The sequence below is a fragment of the Anas acuta genome, chromosome 26 (assembly GCF_963932015.1).
Source record: "Anas acuta chromosome 26, bAnaAcu1.1, whole genome shotgun sequence".
NCBI lineage: Eukaryota > Metazoa > Chordata > Aves > Anseriformes > Anatidae > Anas > Anas acuta.
The window spans coordinates 1,806,645-1,822,929 of NC_089004.1; the positions used below are offsets into that span (position 1 = coordinate 1,806,645).

Consider the following 16,285-nt stretch of genomic DNA (forward strand, 5'->3'; position numbering starts at 1 on the left):
TCATCGGCTGCAGCACGGGCTGGGAGCCTGGGCCCTCGGCACCCAGCACCCCGCTGCCCCCCCGGCTGCGGCCATCGCTTCGCGGAGCTCCCCCAGTGCACAGGGGGCTTTTGCGAGCTGCCCATGTGCAGCCTTTGAAATCGAAACCCGGCGGTGGAGCGAGCGTGTCAAGGGATAAAAGCTTCGGCTCTGCGACGGCTTTAATCTCTTTACCAGGTCTGGCCGGACCAATAAGGGAAGGTGCGGGGCCGGGCACTGCCGGGCTCCCGGTTAGGTCATTGCTATAGATAGCCTGCAGCACCCTACATGTGCAGGATCCGAGCGTCGCCTCGGCCAGCTCCGCCAGCAGCCCTGCAGGGCTCCCCGAAACGAGCAGAGCCACGGGGAACGCATCGGGCACCGCGCTGCTGCTGCCGGGGATCCTGCGCCCATGGGCGTGCGCAGCCCTGCTGCAGGGTCCTGCACCCCTGGGTTCCTGGGGCCATTTTCCTTTTGTTTCGGACCACGTTTCCTTATGCAGATACTCTCGAGCAAAAGCCACGCTGGGGGCTGCGGCAGACATCTCTGCAGCAGGGTGCTGAGGGCACCCGTGGGTGCTGTGCAAAACCCCGCTGCCCCGCGCGCCAGGAACGGGTGCAGGCTTGGTTGTAGGATGGGGCCGCGCATCCCCCTCCACCCAGCTCCTCTGGGAGCACAAAGCTGGGGCTTCGCCCCCCGCAACCCCACAGCCCCGTGCGTGGCCCCACTCCCCACGGCGGGTGCTGGCACCGACGGCCCCGGGTGCCCCTCGGGTGCCTGGAGCCGCGCGGGGCGGCGCGCCGGAGTGCCGGGGTGGCTGGGGAAGGCGTTGTCGATGCGGGCACTAAAAATAGAGTCATACTGGGATCTTAATGGGACTTTGTGGGAAACCTGGAAACATTTTCTCATCCCTGTAAATGAGTCCAGATGCATTAGCGATGACTGCATCGCATCCTGAGGTACCGCCGGAGGAAACCGGGACGCACTCACGAGCCTCCTCGCCTTGCGGTGGTGAATTGGGCAGGCAGGGAACTCGCCGGCGGCACCGCCGTGGCCTCGCCATGTCCTGCTGGGGGTCGGTGCAGGGGCTGGGTGCTGCGGGAAGCCCAGCGCCAGCAGGGTGGGTGCGCTGCCTTCCCCGGGGCTTCTGCACCACACGGCGGTGAGTGCCCAGCACGTGGGCGCACACGTGCGGCGGGGAGCGTGCAAGCTTGCACGCCTGCCTGCGCTGGGAACGGCTGTGCGACGACGTGCCCCCGCACCTTGGGGTTCCCAAAGCCCCCGTGTGGGGTGGGCAAGGTGACACGTGGGGACGCCAGCCCGTGCCACCCCAGTCCCAGGGTGCTCGGAGGCACCGCGCTGGCAGCGCTGCGCCCTGCGGACACCCGACATGCCCCGCGCCGCGGGACCTGGCCCACGTGGGGTTTCCGTCCGTTCCCCTTGGGCACTGGACCTGGTGGCGGGGACCTTGGCTCCCGAAGTGCCCGGCCCCGCTCGGGGACCTTGGACTCCTGCGAGCGATGGCTCCCGGCGGCCTTGCTGGGCTCGGGGCCAGGCTGGGCAGGTGGCCCAGGGCCGGTGGCTCGTGGGCTCCACGTCACGAGGCCGGCTGGCACTGCTGGCTCGGCGGTGTGGCAGTGTCACTTAGTGGTGACAGCGGTGTCCCGGGAGGCAAGGACCCATCGGTGCCAGGGATGTGCCTGGCTCTGCTTGCCGGGGATCCTCTCAGGGTCCGTGGGAGCGCTGTGCCCCCCCTCGGTGCCTCAGTTTCCCCACCTCCACAGGCAGCGTCTGCCTTGCGAGGCAAACTCTTGTGCCCCAAACACCGTGGCAGCCCTGTCCCCAGGCTGCTGGCCAGCGTCCCCAGCCCGCGGGATGACACGCAGGAGCTGAAGCTGAGCACGGCCAGATGGGACGCAGGCGATGGGGGGGGCACGGGGGGGCCGTGAACTCTTCACCGCGGCCAAATCCTCCTGCGAGGTCGCCGGCTGCGCCGCGAAAGGCCGGGGTTATTTTTAAACAGTGACTTGCTGCCAGCCCACGGGGCTGGATTTGCAGGGGGGTGGGACAACACAATGCCACCATCCCAGCCATGGGCACCCTGGGGGGGGGGACAGTGCTGGGCTGGGTCGGTTGTAGCCAGGGGGGCAGTTTTGGGGTGCCGTGCGCCTGTCTGTGCGGCTTCTGCGCTCCCGTTGCGTGGGTTGTGCTGCCCAATTCAGGGGTCCCGGACCCTCTGGTGACCCCCCCTGCACTGCAGGTACCCTCCAGGTGGGAGTTGCCTCCCCCAAACCCCCTTTGCACCCCCCCACCTTTAATGGTGCCGGAGGGCAGAGGAATTAATCCCCCTCGGAAAGGCCAGGACGGAGCAAGCAGGGCTAAAAATACGTCAGGAGGGAAATAAAACCTCCTGCGTCAGGGGCTAAAGCCGGGCTCAGAGCCCTGGGCTCGACCTGTGCTGCCCGGGGGGGGGCACAGGGGATGCTGGGGGGGCTGGCACGGCTCCCTCGCCCCAACACGTGTTCCCCTGCACCACGCTGCCAGCCCCGGGGCCTCTCCTCTGCCTCAGTTTCCCTCTGCGCAGGCGGCGGTGCCAGCTCGGGCTGCGAGCTGCCGCCATCCTGGTGACACATCCCAGGTGCCACCGGAGGAATTGGGGTGGAAGGGGGGGCTCCAGCGCTGTCCCGGCTGACGCAGGGCCGGGCGGAGGAGCTGGCAGGGCCGGGGCTTGCTGGCAACCTTTTTTTTTTCCAGTTCCATAAAACATTTCCCTTCCTCGCAGCCCCAGGGGGGGTCGGCCGGGAAGCCACGTGGCTCCAGCACTGCTGGCTGCGGGGCACCTCTTGGGGCTGGGGGACATCTTCTTGGCCCTTTCCCCCTACCCAGTGCTGCTTCCCAGGCCCCTGCGGGCACCGTGCCTCAGTTTCCCCGTTCCCATCCTTGGGGGCAGGCTGGGTCGCCCCGGGGAGGCGGCTGAGCCGTCGGCTCCTGCGCCCCGAGGGGAACGGGGGCACCTGGGGAAACGGCGGCGTGGGGCGAGCTGAGCACGTCGGCACGTCCGCAGGGAGGCAGCGAGCGGCCTCGGGTGCCCCCCCACCGCATTCCCCTCCCCAGCTCCCTCCTGGCTCCGTCCCCGGGGCACCCTTGCCCCATCCCTGCACCCTGCACCCTGCTCTTCCCCGCTCGGGGAGGACTGAGCGAGGCTGGGGTGGTGCCGGCAGCGAGGGCGCACGCGGAGAGACCGGAGGCAGGGTGGGGCTGGGGGCGCACACTGCACCCATGGGTGCCCCTCACCCCCAGGATGCAGGGCTGATGGGGAGGGAGCTCAAAACCCCCACCAACCCCTCCGTCCTGGGGAGACCCCCCCCAAAGCCGCAGCCCACCTGGGCCTCCCTCGGCTTCCCCGCGGTGCTGCCTCCCCGGGGAGGGCTGCGCAAGCTGGCGCCGGCCCAGGCAGCGCTGGCACCTGAGCCCCGGGCTGCAAAGAGAGCTGCTTTTCTTCCTGCTGTTTTCCAAAGCAACTGGCAAGTTCGCTGCCTGCCGCGGCCTCCCGTGACCCGGGGAAGCCGCCTCGGCGAGCTCCCGGCTGCCGCTCGCAGCCCCGCGCCACCTGCGCCGGCATCGCCTCCCGCCCCGGCACGTAGGCGCGGGCGAGCACCGGCACCGCTCGGGGGCTGCCGCAGCCTGGGGGGGCCGGGAGGGGGGGTGGCAGGGCTGGGGTGTGCAGGGTTCAAAGGAGGTGGCGGGGTGTTTTGGGGTGGCGGCGGGGTGTTTTGGGGCGCTGGCGGTGGCGCGCACAGGGCTGGGGCGCGCGCTGGGTGCGGTGGTTATCCAGGCTGCAGCATCCCGGGCTGATCCTGCCCGGCGCTGAGCACCGAGGTGGTTACTGAAGGGGCAGAGCCTCTCTCTGCCCGTGTACCCATTGTGGCTGAGCCCCTTTCTGCATCCATCCCACCCTGTGAATGGGGTGGCCACGTCCAGACCCCGCTTTGGGTACGGTCCAGCCCTTGAGCCGCGACGTTTTCAGCTGCGGGGAGAAAGGCAGCGGGGCTCTGTGATGGGGAGCTGCTGGGAGGTGGCACCGTGCCCTGCCCGGGGCCCTGGCGTGGGCTGCGAGGGGTTTTGCAAGCATGGGGCTGGGTCGTCCCCACCCCGACTAAGGGGGAGCCGGGGACAGCGGGGCCGTCACAGCCTGTTCCGCCCCACGGCACCTCCACGGACGGTGCGCGCGGGGGCGGCAGCACGGCTCGTACCAGCCCTGGGAGCGTTGGCTGCCACCGTGCGCCCGTCCCCCACCTGGGGTGGCACCAAGGGGCTTGGAGGGGCACTCTGGGATCACACATGGAGGAGCTGGAGGGGGCTCAGACCATGTGTAGGAGCTGCTGTGCACCCACTCGTGTCCCCTGCTGTCCCTTGTGGGGTCCCTGCGGGGTGCAGCAGTGCAGGGACATCCCTCCTCCGTCCCGGCTTGCTCTGTGCTCCCCAGGAGGGTGCCCATCCCCGCAGCCCCTGCAGGTGAGACAGGGCTGATTTCGGCGTGCACCCCAAGGTACCACCATGGGGACCCCCCATCTGGGCCATTTCGGGGTCCACACCACAGGGACAGGGATGGCCAAGGGGTGGGGACAACGCGTCCAATCCCTCCTCTCCCACTGGCCCCGCTCGGTGAATGCTTCCAGCCTTTGTTCCTTTCCCCCTGTTTGTTTTTTATGGCATTTTTGGGTGGTGTTCCTTCATGTGGCAGCGGGGCCGCACGCTCAGAGCCGTGTTGCCTGGCGTGCCTCAGTTTCCCTCCCGGCCACGCACCTGCGCCGGCAGCGCCGCGAGGCCTCGCCAGGACGTGCAGAGCCGGCCGGGAAGCTCGGCCACACCGTGCCGGAGAGCAGCAAAAATTATGAATAAGCTCTTGTTAATAAATACTTTATGATGAATCCAAATAGATTTCCTCCTCTGGAGCAATTATTGTAAAATGGGCTCTAATATGTTGCAGGGACGGCCCCGAGAAAGGTTGGGTGCATTTCAGGGACTAAGTGCCTTCCTTCAATACCCTCTAATGAGCACTTTGAAATCATTTGCATCTGTCTCGGCAACAGGTCTCATTACCAGGTTAACTTATTACCGAGAGCCGTTTCTGCGAACAGTTAATAAGCGGCTACCGGAGGCTCTGCGCGTACGAGCGGGGGCTGCGGGAGCGCACACCGCCCGCGCCCACGGCGTCCGCGTGCCGGGGAGCGGGGAAACCGAGCCCGACAGCGGGGAGCATCTCCTGGTGTGCGCCGGGGATTTGCATAGAAGGCAGGCTCGGGATTTTCGGGGCGAGGGGAGAGCGTGGTGCATCCCCCCGGCTCGTCCCGAGCGCGGCGGGTCCCCGCGGGGCAGGCGGGCACGGCGCGGAGCACCCAGCGTGCCAGCCCCTGCCCGGGCTCGTCCGGCCCCGGGGATCGGGAGCTGGCAGGAGCGGAGACCGTCGGAGCCGGCAGCATTTTTGAGGTGTGTGGTTGGCTGGCGGAGAGGCTGAGCATCCTTTAATAAAATAAACGCTGTGTGGTCTCCGCAGGGCCGAGATGCCGCGAGGGCGCCCCGCACCTCTCCGCACCCGCGGCGCGATCGGCTTCCCGCTGCCCCCAGGGCTGGGGGTCACACTGGTGGGGAGCAAAACCCACGGCCGAGGTGACCGTCCCGTCCCGTCCCGTCCGTCCCGTCCCATCCCATCCCGTTCCCCTCCTCCTCCCCCATGAAAACTGCTCGGGAATTTCCTGAGGAAACGTTTTTTCATTGGAAAATTCAGGCTGCCTCGCAGAGCCCGACCTGTTTGGACAAGGCGCTCATGCAAAGGAGCCTTGGAGGCTCGGCCAGCCCGTGCCACGGAGCCCGATGCCGCGGTGCCCGGTGCCGCAGTGCCCCGTGCCAGGGTGCCCGATGCCACGGTGCCCGTGCCGCAATGCTTGGCAGGCAGCGGAGGAATTGCCCACCCCGGCTGTGTGCAGGAGGGGCTGCTCACCCCTGTGCCATCCCCAGCATGTCCCCTTCTGTCCCCAGGTGGAAGGCACCCACCGCGGCCACGCAGCCGGGGTGCAGAGCCACGAGGACGGGCAGGAGCACGGGGAGAGGCAGCGCCCCGGCTGTGCCCCCCCAGGCTGCGGGAGCTGATCCCAGCACGGCGTGCCCAGCGCCTCGCAGAGCATCCGTTTGTCCTTCCCCTCCCTGCCCCATGGCAGGACGGACACTGGGACGGAGACGGGGTTAGCCCGTGCCTCAGTTTCCCCTCCCGGCCCGACCTCCCCCAGCCCAGAAGGGCAGCACGGAGGGGGCCGGGTGCCAGCAGCACCCCGACATGGGCGGCTCCACCCCGGGTCGCGGGGCTTTACAAGCCCGGGCTGGAAGGGGCCCAAGAACAGGCTCTGCTGCCAGATTCCCGGCCGGAAATGCCCCGAGAACAGCCTTGTCTGTGGTATTGCAGCATGTCTCTGCTTCCCAGCCCAGCAAATGAAAAACAACAGCAGGAAAAGTTAACCAGCCCTTTGCCGGCGCTGCGCCGCGCTGCGGGTGCCGGGGATGGGTGGGTTGGGGCGGGGGGGGGGGGCACGGGTGGTTTTTTTGGGGGGTGCAGCACCGTGATGGAGAGCGTTATGGGGCTGGCAGCGCTGGGGACAAGCAGGCAGAAAGCGTTTCCCTGCCACCGCGTCCCATGGCAAAGCTTGGGGTGGACCCGACCGGCATCACCCGGGGTGGGGGACACCCGTGCGCAGTCCCTGCGGGCACGGGGACGGTCCCCAGCCCTGCTGCATGTCCCCTGGGCTGGGGGACGAGCGGGAGACCACGGCTGCAAATGTGGTGTCCCCGAGCCGTCCCCTGCCACCTCCATTCCTGGTTTTGGGGACGTGGCTCCCTGCTGGGCAGGCAGCGAGCCCCCTCCGGCTGTCCCCGTGCCCCCGGCTGGCCTCGCCTGGCCCCACTAAAGCGGCTTAGCGTGGGGCCGCATCTCCGCGCGGGATAAGCCGGGCGGGAGGGAAAGTTGGCGAGGGGCTGATCGGCTTTGGGTTCAGCTCCCGGCTCGCCCTAATCCTGCTGCGGTGCCCGCGGGGGCGAGGGGGGGGCCCCACCGCAGCTCCGGGGGCCCCAAGGGCGGTGGGGTGGCCGCTCGTCCCGTGGCCTCGTGGCAAGGGCGAGCAGCACCCGAGGCGCTGCCTGCACAGTCCCTGCGTGGTGTCCCCTGGGTGTCACTGCCCACCGCGAGGGGACAGCGGCGCGGTGCCCTCCGGCCGGCTCTGCCACCGGCTGCCCGGGGAGGGTGGCGGGGCCGGGGTCTGGCAGCAATTTGTAGGGTTCGCCCGAATAACCGGCCACCAAGGAAGATCAGCCGCCCACCGCCCCGGCCAAGTATTGTTTTTGGAACTCGCTGCTTCTTTTTTCGGCTCCTGTCTTACTTTTCTTTGACCTTCTTCCCTGATTTAAGACACATGCCCAGCCCTTGCCCAGCTGCACTGAATTAGCGGCTGCTGCTGGGGAGGGAACCAGACCCTGCGGCCGTGTGGGGCTGTGGACGCCCCGGGAGCAGCCGGCAGGGACGGCTCCGTGGGCAGGGATGGATCCCATGGGCAGGATGGATCCCATGGGCAGGACGGATCCCCGGGGTTGGGGTGGGTCCCTGCAGGCAGGGTGGGTCCACGTGGCAAAGCTGTCCCCCAGCAAGGACGGGTCCCCATGGTCAGGATGTGTCCCCCAGCAAGGATGGGTCCTTCTGGGCTGTGAGGGGACACCCGCTGGGGTCACAGCTCTGGTCGGTGGGGGATAAAACGGGTCTGGAGTGGGGGCCTTCAGCTTCCAGGCGGTGCTGTGCTGGGAAATTTGGGGGTCTGTGCTTGAGGGAACTTCTGGGGATTGGTGGAGCCGTGCTGGTCGTTACTGGGATCTGTGCAAGGGGACCAGAAGGGTCTGGGATCCAGGGGGGGACACCAGGGGCTGCGCTGGGGGCTGTGAGCGGGATCTGTGCGGGGCTGCTTTGGGGTTGTGCTGGGGCTGGGGCCGGGTGGGAGCCCCAGCCGGGAGGGGACAGCGGGGTCGCCTGGGGACAGGGCTGCTTTGGCACGGCACCGCTGTCCGCAGCCTGCAGCGGGGGCTCCATCCTTGCACCGATCCTGCCCAGGCGTGGATCCCTCTCCCTGCAGCCCCCCCGGCCGTGGTTTTCCCCCCCCCCCCAGCCCAGGCGTGGGGCTGTGGCGTGGTGCTGGGCTCCGTCCCGCAGTGAGGGGCCCCGCGGGCCAAACCCTGCCCTCGGGGCCGCGCGGTGCTTCCGCCCCGGCTGCGCACCACGGGGCTGCTTCGCCCTCGCCCTGCCCTCAGCTGTGCCGCCACGATCCGGCTGGGGGAGGGAGTGAGAAAACGAGGGGAAAAAAAAGGCTTTTGGAAGGCTTGGAGCTATGGTGGTGGGCAGGCGGAGGTCGGTTTGCACCCTCCCTAAAGCCAACCCCACTTCTCGCAGCCCTCTCCGTGCCCGCGCCCGCTTGCTCCGTGCCAGGTCCCCCCACGGCACCCCCAGGGCCGGATCCTGCCCAGGGGGGCTCTTTGGGGCACGGGGCCGTGTTCCCAACGCAACCCCTCCTCAACCCAACCACCCCGAGGCACCGGGGAGCCCGGCCGCGTTGATTTTCCAGCGCCGAGCCCCAGCCAGGAGGGCTCCCGACACCTCGCTGTGCCCCGTGCGTGTGTCCCCCCCCGTCCCCCCCCTTCCCCAGCCCCAGCCAGGAAGCACGGATTTTTTCCGAACTGGGAAAATCGGATGCGGGAAGGAGGGGCCGGGGAGATGGATGCACTTTCCTTGTTTTCTTTCGGGGACGGCCTCATCCAGCAGCCAAGTGGAAAAAGACAGTCAGAGCACGCATTGCTCACTGGGCCGCCCGCCAGCAGCCGGGCTGGCCAAAACTGGGGCAAACTGGGGGGAGTTTCCTCGGGCCGGAGGGAGCGGGGAGCACCGTGGCACCCGCGGCCCGTGCGGCGCCCGCCTCGGGTGCCACCCCGGGGTGCTGGGGACCCGACCCGGGTGTCTCGGGTGGCTGCTGGGCACCCGGTGCCGCTGGGTGCGATGTCAGGCGGGATTTCTGCGCCTGTCGGGAACGGATCCCGGTGTGCGTGGGTGGGAAGGGGAGAGGGCTCGGATCCTGCCGACACAGCACGCCTGACGTCAGCGCCTGCCCCTCCGCGGCCCCGGCGGCTCCGTCGCGCCCCGGCCGCGTTTGGTGGCCTGGCGAGATTTATGGGTGCTGCCAGGGGACGCGGGAGCGATGTCCCGTGTCCCCCTCCGCGTCCCGGTTGCGAGGGGCTGGGGGGTCCCGGCCCCAGTGGGCGGGCGCCGCTTCCCTGCCTCCTGGCCGCTGCTCCGACGGGGACGTGGCCCGGCGGGGATGTCCCCAGCGGGTCCCCGCGGGTGGCCAGGGGTGGGTTTGGGGACACGGGAGGGGGGGGCCGCGGGCTGGGCCGGGGGTGACGGCCTGTCCCTGTGCTCCCGCAGGATGAGTTCCACCCCTTCATCGAGGCGCTGCTCCCCCACGTCCGGGCCTTCGCCTACACCTGGTTCAACCTGCAGGCCCGCAAGCGCAAGTACTTCAAGAAGCACGAGAAGAGGATGACGAAGGACGAGGAGAGGGCGGTGAAGGACGAGCTGCTGAGCGAGAAGCCCGAGGTCAAGCAGAAGTGGGCCTCGCGCCTCCTGGCCAAGCTGCGCAAGGACATCCGGCCCGAGTGCCGCGAGGACTTCGTGCTCTCCATCACGGGCAAGAAGCCCTCGTGCTGCGTCCTCTCCAACCCCGACCAGAAGGGCAAGATGCGCCGCATCGACTGCCTGCGGCAGGCGGACAAGGTGTGGCGGCTCGACCTCGTCATGGTCATCCTCTTCAAAGGGATCCCGCTGGAGAGCACGGACGGCGAGCGCCTGGTCAAGTCGGGCCAGTGCACCAACCCCATCCTCTGCGTCCAGCCCCACCACATCAGCGTCTCCGTCAAGGAGCTCGACCTCTACCTGGCCTACTTCGTCCGCGAGAGAGGTAGGCGCTGCCTGGGTGGCTCTCTCGGGGAGGGGATGGGGCTGGGATCCCTCCTGCTGCAGCCGTGCCCCCCCCGGGGGATTTGCTTCTCCTTCCCACCTCGTGCCGCAGGTCGGGGATGCCACCCTGGGGACCGATGTCACCTCCCCAGCCCCATGGAGAGGAGCCCAGTGCTCGGCACAGCGCCGTGAATCCCGTCCCACGTGGGTGCCCCCCACGCCTGCCCTCTCCCCCCACCTGGCACCGATCCTGGTTCCCGGGGAGGGACGTATTGGGGGGGGGTGCGAGCGGTCCCCGAGGCTGCTGATGGTGCTGGGGACGCAGGGCAGCAGGCGGCTGATGTGTGCCAGGAGAGGACAGCCTGTCCCCAGCCTGTCCCCAGCGTGTCCCCAGCCTGTCCCCGGGGATGCTGGCAGCGGTCCAGCAGCCGTTCGCCGCGGCCACATTCACAAACAGAATGGGGAAACTGAGGCACGGTGGGCGAGGCAGACGCATGGCCACAAATAGGTCCCGAAGCCATCGTCCCCACGTGCCAGGAGGACGAAGCCTGGAGCTCGAGGCAGCTCCTGCTTTGCCCGGGCGGCTTCGCTGGCTCCTGATGGTGCCGTGCTGGTGCGCGCAGCTCTGGGGCCCCATGAGGAAGGGACCTTTTGTGGCTGTGCGCTCAGCTTGGGCTGAGAAAAGGTCTCACAGCTGGGTCCCCCCCTGCCCCCCGATGTCCCCAGTGCTCCCCGATGTCCCCCTGTGCCCAACCACAGCCGATGCAGCGCGGGGAGCGCAGGGCGGCTGCTCCCCTCCCGGTGCTGGCAGCAGCCCAAGGATGGATCGTGGCACCGAGGGGGGCTCTTGGGGCTGTAATCCCAACAAAGGGGGTTTGAAAAAATCACATCAGGAGCCATAAATCACAGCGGGCGCGGGTGGATGTGCTGGGTGTCGGCCAGGTTCCCCGGAAGCCACCGTGGTCTGCCAGGCTCCCCGTGCCCCCCCCCCTGCATGCCCTCAGGGGGTGGGCCGGGTGCTGGAGGGATTCAGGTTTTGGGGTCGCAAAACCCTCGTGGCTTTGGGGACGGGCAGGTCGCGATGCCCGGCAGCATCATCCCACGGCGAGCCTGGGGATTGCTCCCCAGAACCAGCACCCTGCGTTGTCCCGCGCCTCGGTGGCCTCTCCGGGGTGCCCCCCACCCATGGGACGTCGCCAAGCACCCGTGGGTGCCCGGTGGGTCGGGGAGAGCCGGGCACACCTTGCACCGTGCCCGCCGGGGCTGGATCCTGCCCCAGGGCTGCTGCGTGCACGTGTGTGCGTGCACGTGTGCTTGCACGTGTGAGTGCACGTGTGCGTGCACGTTGTGCCAGCGCCTCCCGCCCGCGCGCTCGAGGGCAGGATGGGACCCAGCAGGCGCGGCCGTTCCCCACTGGGTGCACTGGGGACAACGGGTGCTGCTTGGGGTGGGGGGCAGGATGTGGCATCGGGTGCCGGGCAGCGTAGGGGGGCGTTGGGTGCTTGGCCCTGCTGGGTTGGACTGGGGCAGGGCACTGGGCTTAACTGGGGTGCTGCTTGCCATGCTGGGGGCACCCTGCACCCTGTACTGGGCTGAACTGGGAGCCTCCCCGGATGCACTGGGAGCCCTGCAGTGGCTGTGCTGCCGGCAGGGACAAGGACCCCGATGACGGCTGCGGTGCCAGCACCGGGGACCCCGCAGTGTGGGTGCCAGGGGGGTTCCCCAGTGGCCCCGCAGCCGTGGGTGTCCCCAGGGGAGGCGGCCGCCCCCCTGCCGCCCCCCCCCCCCGCCTGCGACCTTGACCCTGGTGTCTGGGTCCCCAGCAGCCGCAGTCACCTGATGTCTAATTGGGAACACAGCGGCTGTAAATACTCTCTGATAAGGCCTGGCAGCCGCTCACTTTCCCTGTTAAGGTCGCTCCGCGCCCCGGTTAAGGGGGACCAGGGGACAGCTGGCAGCGGGGGGGGGGGGTTGGGGAGGGACCCCGGGGTGCTGCTGGGTGCTGGGCGCTCAGCATCGCCCAGCCCCATTGCGCACAGACTGCCCTGTTGGAGGGGTTAGCTGGACAGTGGGGAAACTGAGGCAGGGATGGATGTGGGGGGACCCCGTGCTGGGGAGACCCGCGCTGTCCTGGTGTGGGAGCAGTGGGGGGGTCCTGGGGGTCCTCGTGGCCTCGCACACTTGCTGGGTCCATCCTGCACCCAGCAGCACCCGGCAGCACCCATGTGCGCACTCCTGCATTTTCCCTGCTCACTGCCCCCTTCGCACACTTCGCCCCCGCTTTGCTCATCTCAGCACCCCCAGCCCCAAACCAGGCCGGAGGCCAGCAGGAGGAGGAGGCTTTGGGGGAGGAGGGGGGGTGCCCCTCACCCCTGGGGGGCTCCAGCACCCGTCTCCGGCCGCCCGCAGCCCCCCGGCATCGGCCGCAGCGCGTGGGCTCAGCCGCCCGCCCGCACCCGGCTCCTTTCGCTGCTGTCAGCAGAATTTCCCAGCCGCTGCTCTGGCAACGCGAGGGAGGGGGGGTGGCGGAGGAGGCCCCCCCCCCCCGGCCGGGCCTCCCTGCTAGGAGAGGCTGGGGAGGGCTGAGCTGCCCCCCCTGCAAGTGATGCTGAGGGCCGGGGCGTGCTGGGGACCCTGCTGTGGTTCCCCCCGTGTGCTCGGTGCAGGTGGGGAAACTGAGGCACGGTGAGGCTGGGGAGGGCAGGGTCTGTCCCCCACCCCTCACAGCCCCGCTGCAGCCCCACGGCGCGCTGGGTGCTGCCTGCAGGGCTGGGTGCTGGGTGGGTGCTGGGGGGGTGCTGGGGGGGTGCTGGGGGGGTGCAGCGCTGCAGCCAGGGCTGGGAGCAATGTGGGTGCAGAGCTGGGTGCAGGCGGGGTGCAGGGTGCGTGCGGGGCATTTGTAGGGTGGGTGCAATGCTGGGTGCAAGATGGGTGCAGGATGGGTGCAGGGCCAGGAGCGGGGCTGGCTGCAGTGCAGGGTGCAGGATGGGTGCAGGACGGGTGCAGGGTGTTTGCAGGCTGGGTGCAGGCTGGGTGCATGGCCAGGAGCAGAGCTGGGTGCAGTGCAGGGTGCAGGATGGGTGCAAGCTGGGTGCAGGATGGGTGCAGGACGGGTGCAGGAGGGGTGCAGGCTGGTTGCAGTGCAGGGTGCAGGACGGGTGCAGGCTGGTTGCAGTGCAGGGTGCAGGACGGGTGCAGGATGGTTGCAGTGCAGGACGGGTGCAGGAGGGGTGCAGGATGGGTGCAGGACGGGTGCAGGACGGGTGCAGGATGGGTGCAAGCTGGGTGCAGGACTGGTTGCAGTGCAGGACGGGTGCAGGATGGGTGCAGGATGGTTGCAGTGCAGGGTGCAGGATGGTTGCAGGCTGTTCCAGGCTGGCTGCAGGCTGGGTGCAGGCTGGATGCAGGGCTGGGCTCTGCACACCGCAGTGGGGGAGGGGTTGGCGCTGCAGCCCAGAGCTGGGTGTGCAACCGGGGGGGGGGGAGAGAACGGGGAAGGGGGGGGGGGGGGGGAAGCTCGGAGGTCGCTGGTGAAAGTCAAAAGCATTGCAGTAAAATGGTAATCAATCTCCCCAGTCGATTGTGCCAGGACCTTCGAAGCATTACGGAGAGATTCCTCCCAACTGCTCCCTACGGCAGCAGCGTGCGGGGGGGGGGCCGTGCTGCAGCCCTGCAGCCCCAGCTCCGTGGCCCCCACCCCTGCGCCCCCCCAGCCCTGCACCCCCAGGCACTGGGAGCACGGGGAGCCAGGAGGACGGGGCCCCCTGCACCCTTTTGGGGTGCTCCGCGATGGGGGGGACCTCGTAGCGATGGCCCCAGCGGGCTGGGGGGAGTGCAGGGGGGGGCCTGGGCTCTGCCCTGCCGCAAGCTTCCCCCAGCAGTGCCCTTTTGGCTGAGCCCAGCGGGGCGAGCAGATGGGCGCCGGGGTGCGGGAGGGGGGGGGTCAGGCAGCGAGCCCTGGAGGGGGGGCACCGCGCTCCCCCTGGCACGCCGCAGCGGCCCCCCCAGGCCTGGCAGCCGCTTATCTCCCCTCCCCAGCCCGGCGAGAGGCAGATGGCACCAATCTGCCGGGGGAACCCGTGCCAGGGCGCCCGGCCCGAGCGCGCCCGCTGCCCGCTGCCCGTGCCAGGCCGGCAGTGCCAAGCGGCCGTGCAGCTCCCCCCCCGGTTGGAGGAGCAGGCATTACCCCCCCCCCCCGAGCAAAAATATCCATGGGGAGGCTGTCAGGGTGCACAATATTTGGGGTCTGCCCTTCGCAGACACACATGGGGCGCTGGCGGGCAGGTGGGCCCTGATAACCCCCCCCAGCAGCCAGATAAACACACGCTCCCCCCCCCTTAGCACCCCCCCACACACACCAGGTATCGCTCCCCTCGCAGCCAAACCGCCGGGGGAGCCGGGGCTGAGGTCCTGGAGATAGGCAGAGCCCCGAGGCTGGGAGGGGAGACGCCCCCCCACCCCCAAACACAACGCGCACAATGTTAGTAGCCAGCAGAGAATCTCCAGGCTGTGGGAGCTGCGTGTTGGAAAGGGGACGGCAGCGGTGCGAGGGGCACACGGGGGGGGTGCTGGTCCCAGGGTTCCTGTCCCCTGCACCGTCACCCCCCCGGGGGTGTCCCCATGGCAAGGGCCACGCTCCCGTCCCCTCTCCGCGCCGGTGCCCGCGGCGGTTTCGGCGCACGGAGCTCCCAGCTCAACGCGCCCTTGGGAGGTCAGGGTGTCCCCAGCACCCCGCGGTGCCCAGCCCCGTGTCCCCAAGTCCCCAGGGGGCAGGGGGCTCTGCCAGCACCCCCCTGGGCCAGAACAAGCCGCGGGCACAGCGTCCCCAGTGCCCCGAGCGGCCCCGTGCTCAGCGAGCGGAGCCCTCAGGACCTGGCACCGGGTGCGAGGGGAACGTCCCCGTCCTCGGGCACGGCGAGGGGACCGGGCTGCCGGCCGTGCCGCTGGCCCCCCGATGAATAAAAGATGAACGCCGTGCGTCTTGCCAGCACCTGCCGTCCCCCGCCTTCGCCACCCGCCGTCCCCCCCACGCTGGCAAGCGCCGTGCCCTCCCCGGGGCCGCAGTTGCCATCCTGGCCGGGCGCCCGGCTCCGTGCCGCGCTGGCGAGGGACAGCTGGGGTGGCAGATGCCAGCGGCTCTCCTGCCCCCGCCGGCGGCCGTGGGCACGGGGAAAGGGGGGGGACAGACGCCACCGAGCCCCCGTGCCCGGCTGGCACCGGCAGCTGGGGCTGGGGTCCCTGCCAGCCGCGGGAGGGATGGTGCCACAATGCCCGGGGGGTGCGTGCGGGGGTGTCACGGGGAGGTTGGGGGCACAGGGGTGTTGGGGGGCTGTGCTGGGGGGCTGTGCTGGGGGGGCTGTGCTGTGCCCCGGGGCAGGGGCTCGGGGCGCAGTGAGGCCCAGGACAGGTGAGGGTGCAGCGGGTCTGGCTGGGGGGGCACAGCAGGGGCAGTGCTGGGGGCCAGGCCAGGAACCCTCCGGTCCTCCCCGGTCATCGCCCTTCTCCTCCCTCCCTTGTTACCCTCTGTCCTGCCCTCTGCTCATTTCGCTTTTCTCTCCTTCCATATTTTATTCAATTTACTTTCCCTTTCTTCTCCTTCCTTCTTTTTCTTTCTTTTTCTTTTTCTTTTTCTTTTTCTTTTTCTTTTTCTTTTTCTTTTTCTTTTTCTTTTTCTTTTTCTTTTTCTTTTTCTTTTTCTTTTTTTCTTTTTCTTTTTCTTTTTTCTTTCTTTTTCTTTTTTCTTTTTTTCTTTTTCTTTATTTTTATTTTTATTTTCTTCTTCTTCTTCTTCTTCTTCTTCTTCTTCTTTTTTATTTTTCTTTTTTTTTCTTTTTATTTTCCTTTTCTTCTTCATCTTCTTCTCCTCCTCCTCCTTCTTCTCCTTTTTCTTTTTTCTTCTTCTTTTTCTTCCCTTTCCCTTTCCCTTTCCCTTTCCCTTTCCCTTTCCCTTTCCCTTTCCCTTTCCCTTTCCCTTTCCCTTTCCCTTTCCCTTTCCCTTTCCCTTTCCCTTTCCCTTTCCCTTTCCCTTTCCCTTCCCCTTCCCCTTCCCCTTCCCCTTCCCCTTCCCCTTTCCCTTCCCCTTCCCCTTCCCCTTCCCCTTCCCCTTCCCCTTCCCCTTTCCCTTTCCCTTCCCCTTCCCCTTTTTCCTTCCCCTTCCCCCTCTCCACCCCCCCCCCCTCCACCCCCCCATGCCTCTGGGTCCAGCCGCCAGCCCCTCACCAGCTGACA

The 16,285-nt window shown here is 68.2% G+C and overlaps 1 protein-coding gene across 6 annotated transcripts in view; it reads left to right on the top strand.

Annotated features, from left to right (window-relative positions):
* The window catches only part of NFIC (nuclear factor I C), a 42,987-nt gene that overhangs the window by 10,660 nt on the left and 16,042 nt on the right, over positions 1-16,285 (top strand). For 2 of the 6 annotated variants that reach the window (XM_068661546.1, XM_068661547.1), the window contains exons 1-2: positions 8,438-9,095; positions 9,527-10,058. In XM_068661546.1, coding sequence (XP_068517647.1) covers positions 8,439-9,095; positions 9,527-10,058 — 1,189 coding nt within the window. In that variant the 5' untranslated portion in view covers position 8,438. Of the gene's footprint in view, positions 1-8,437; positions 9,096-9,172; positions 9,453-9,526; positions 10,059-16,285 lie in introns of those variants that run through there. The other 4 variants (XM_068661551.1, XM_068661550.1, XM_068661545.1 and 1 more) reach the window with 3 other exon arrangements.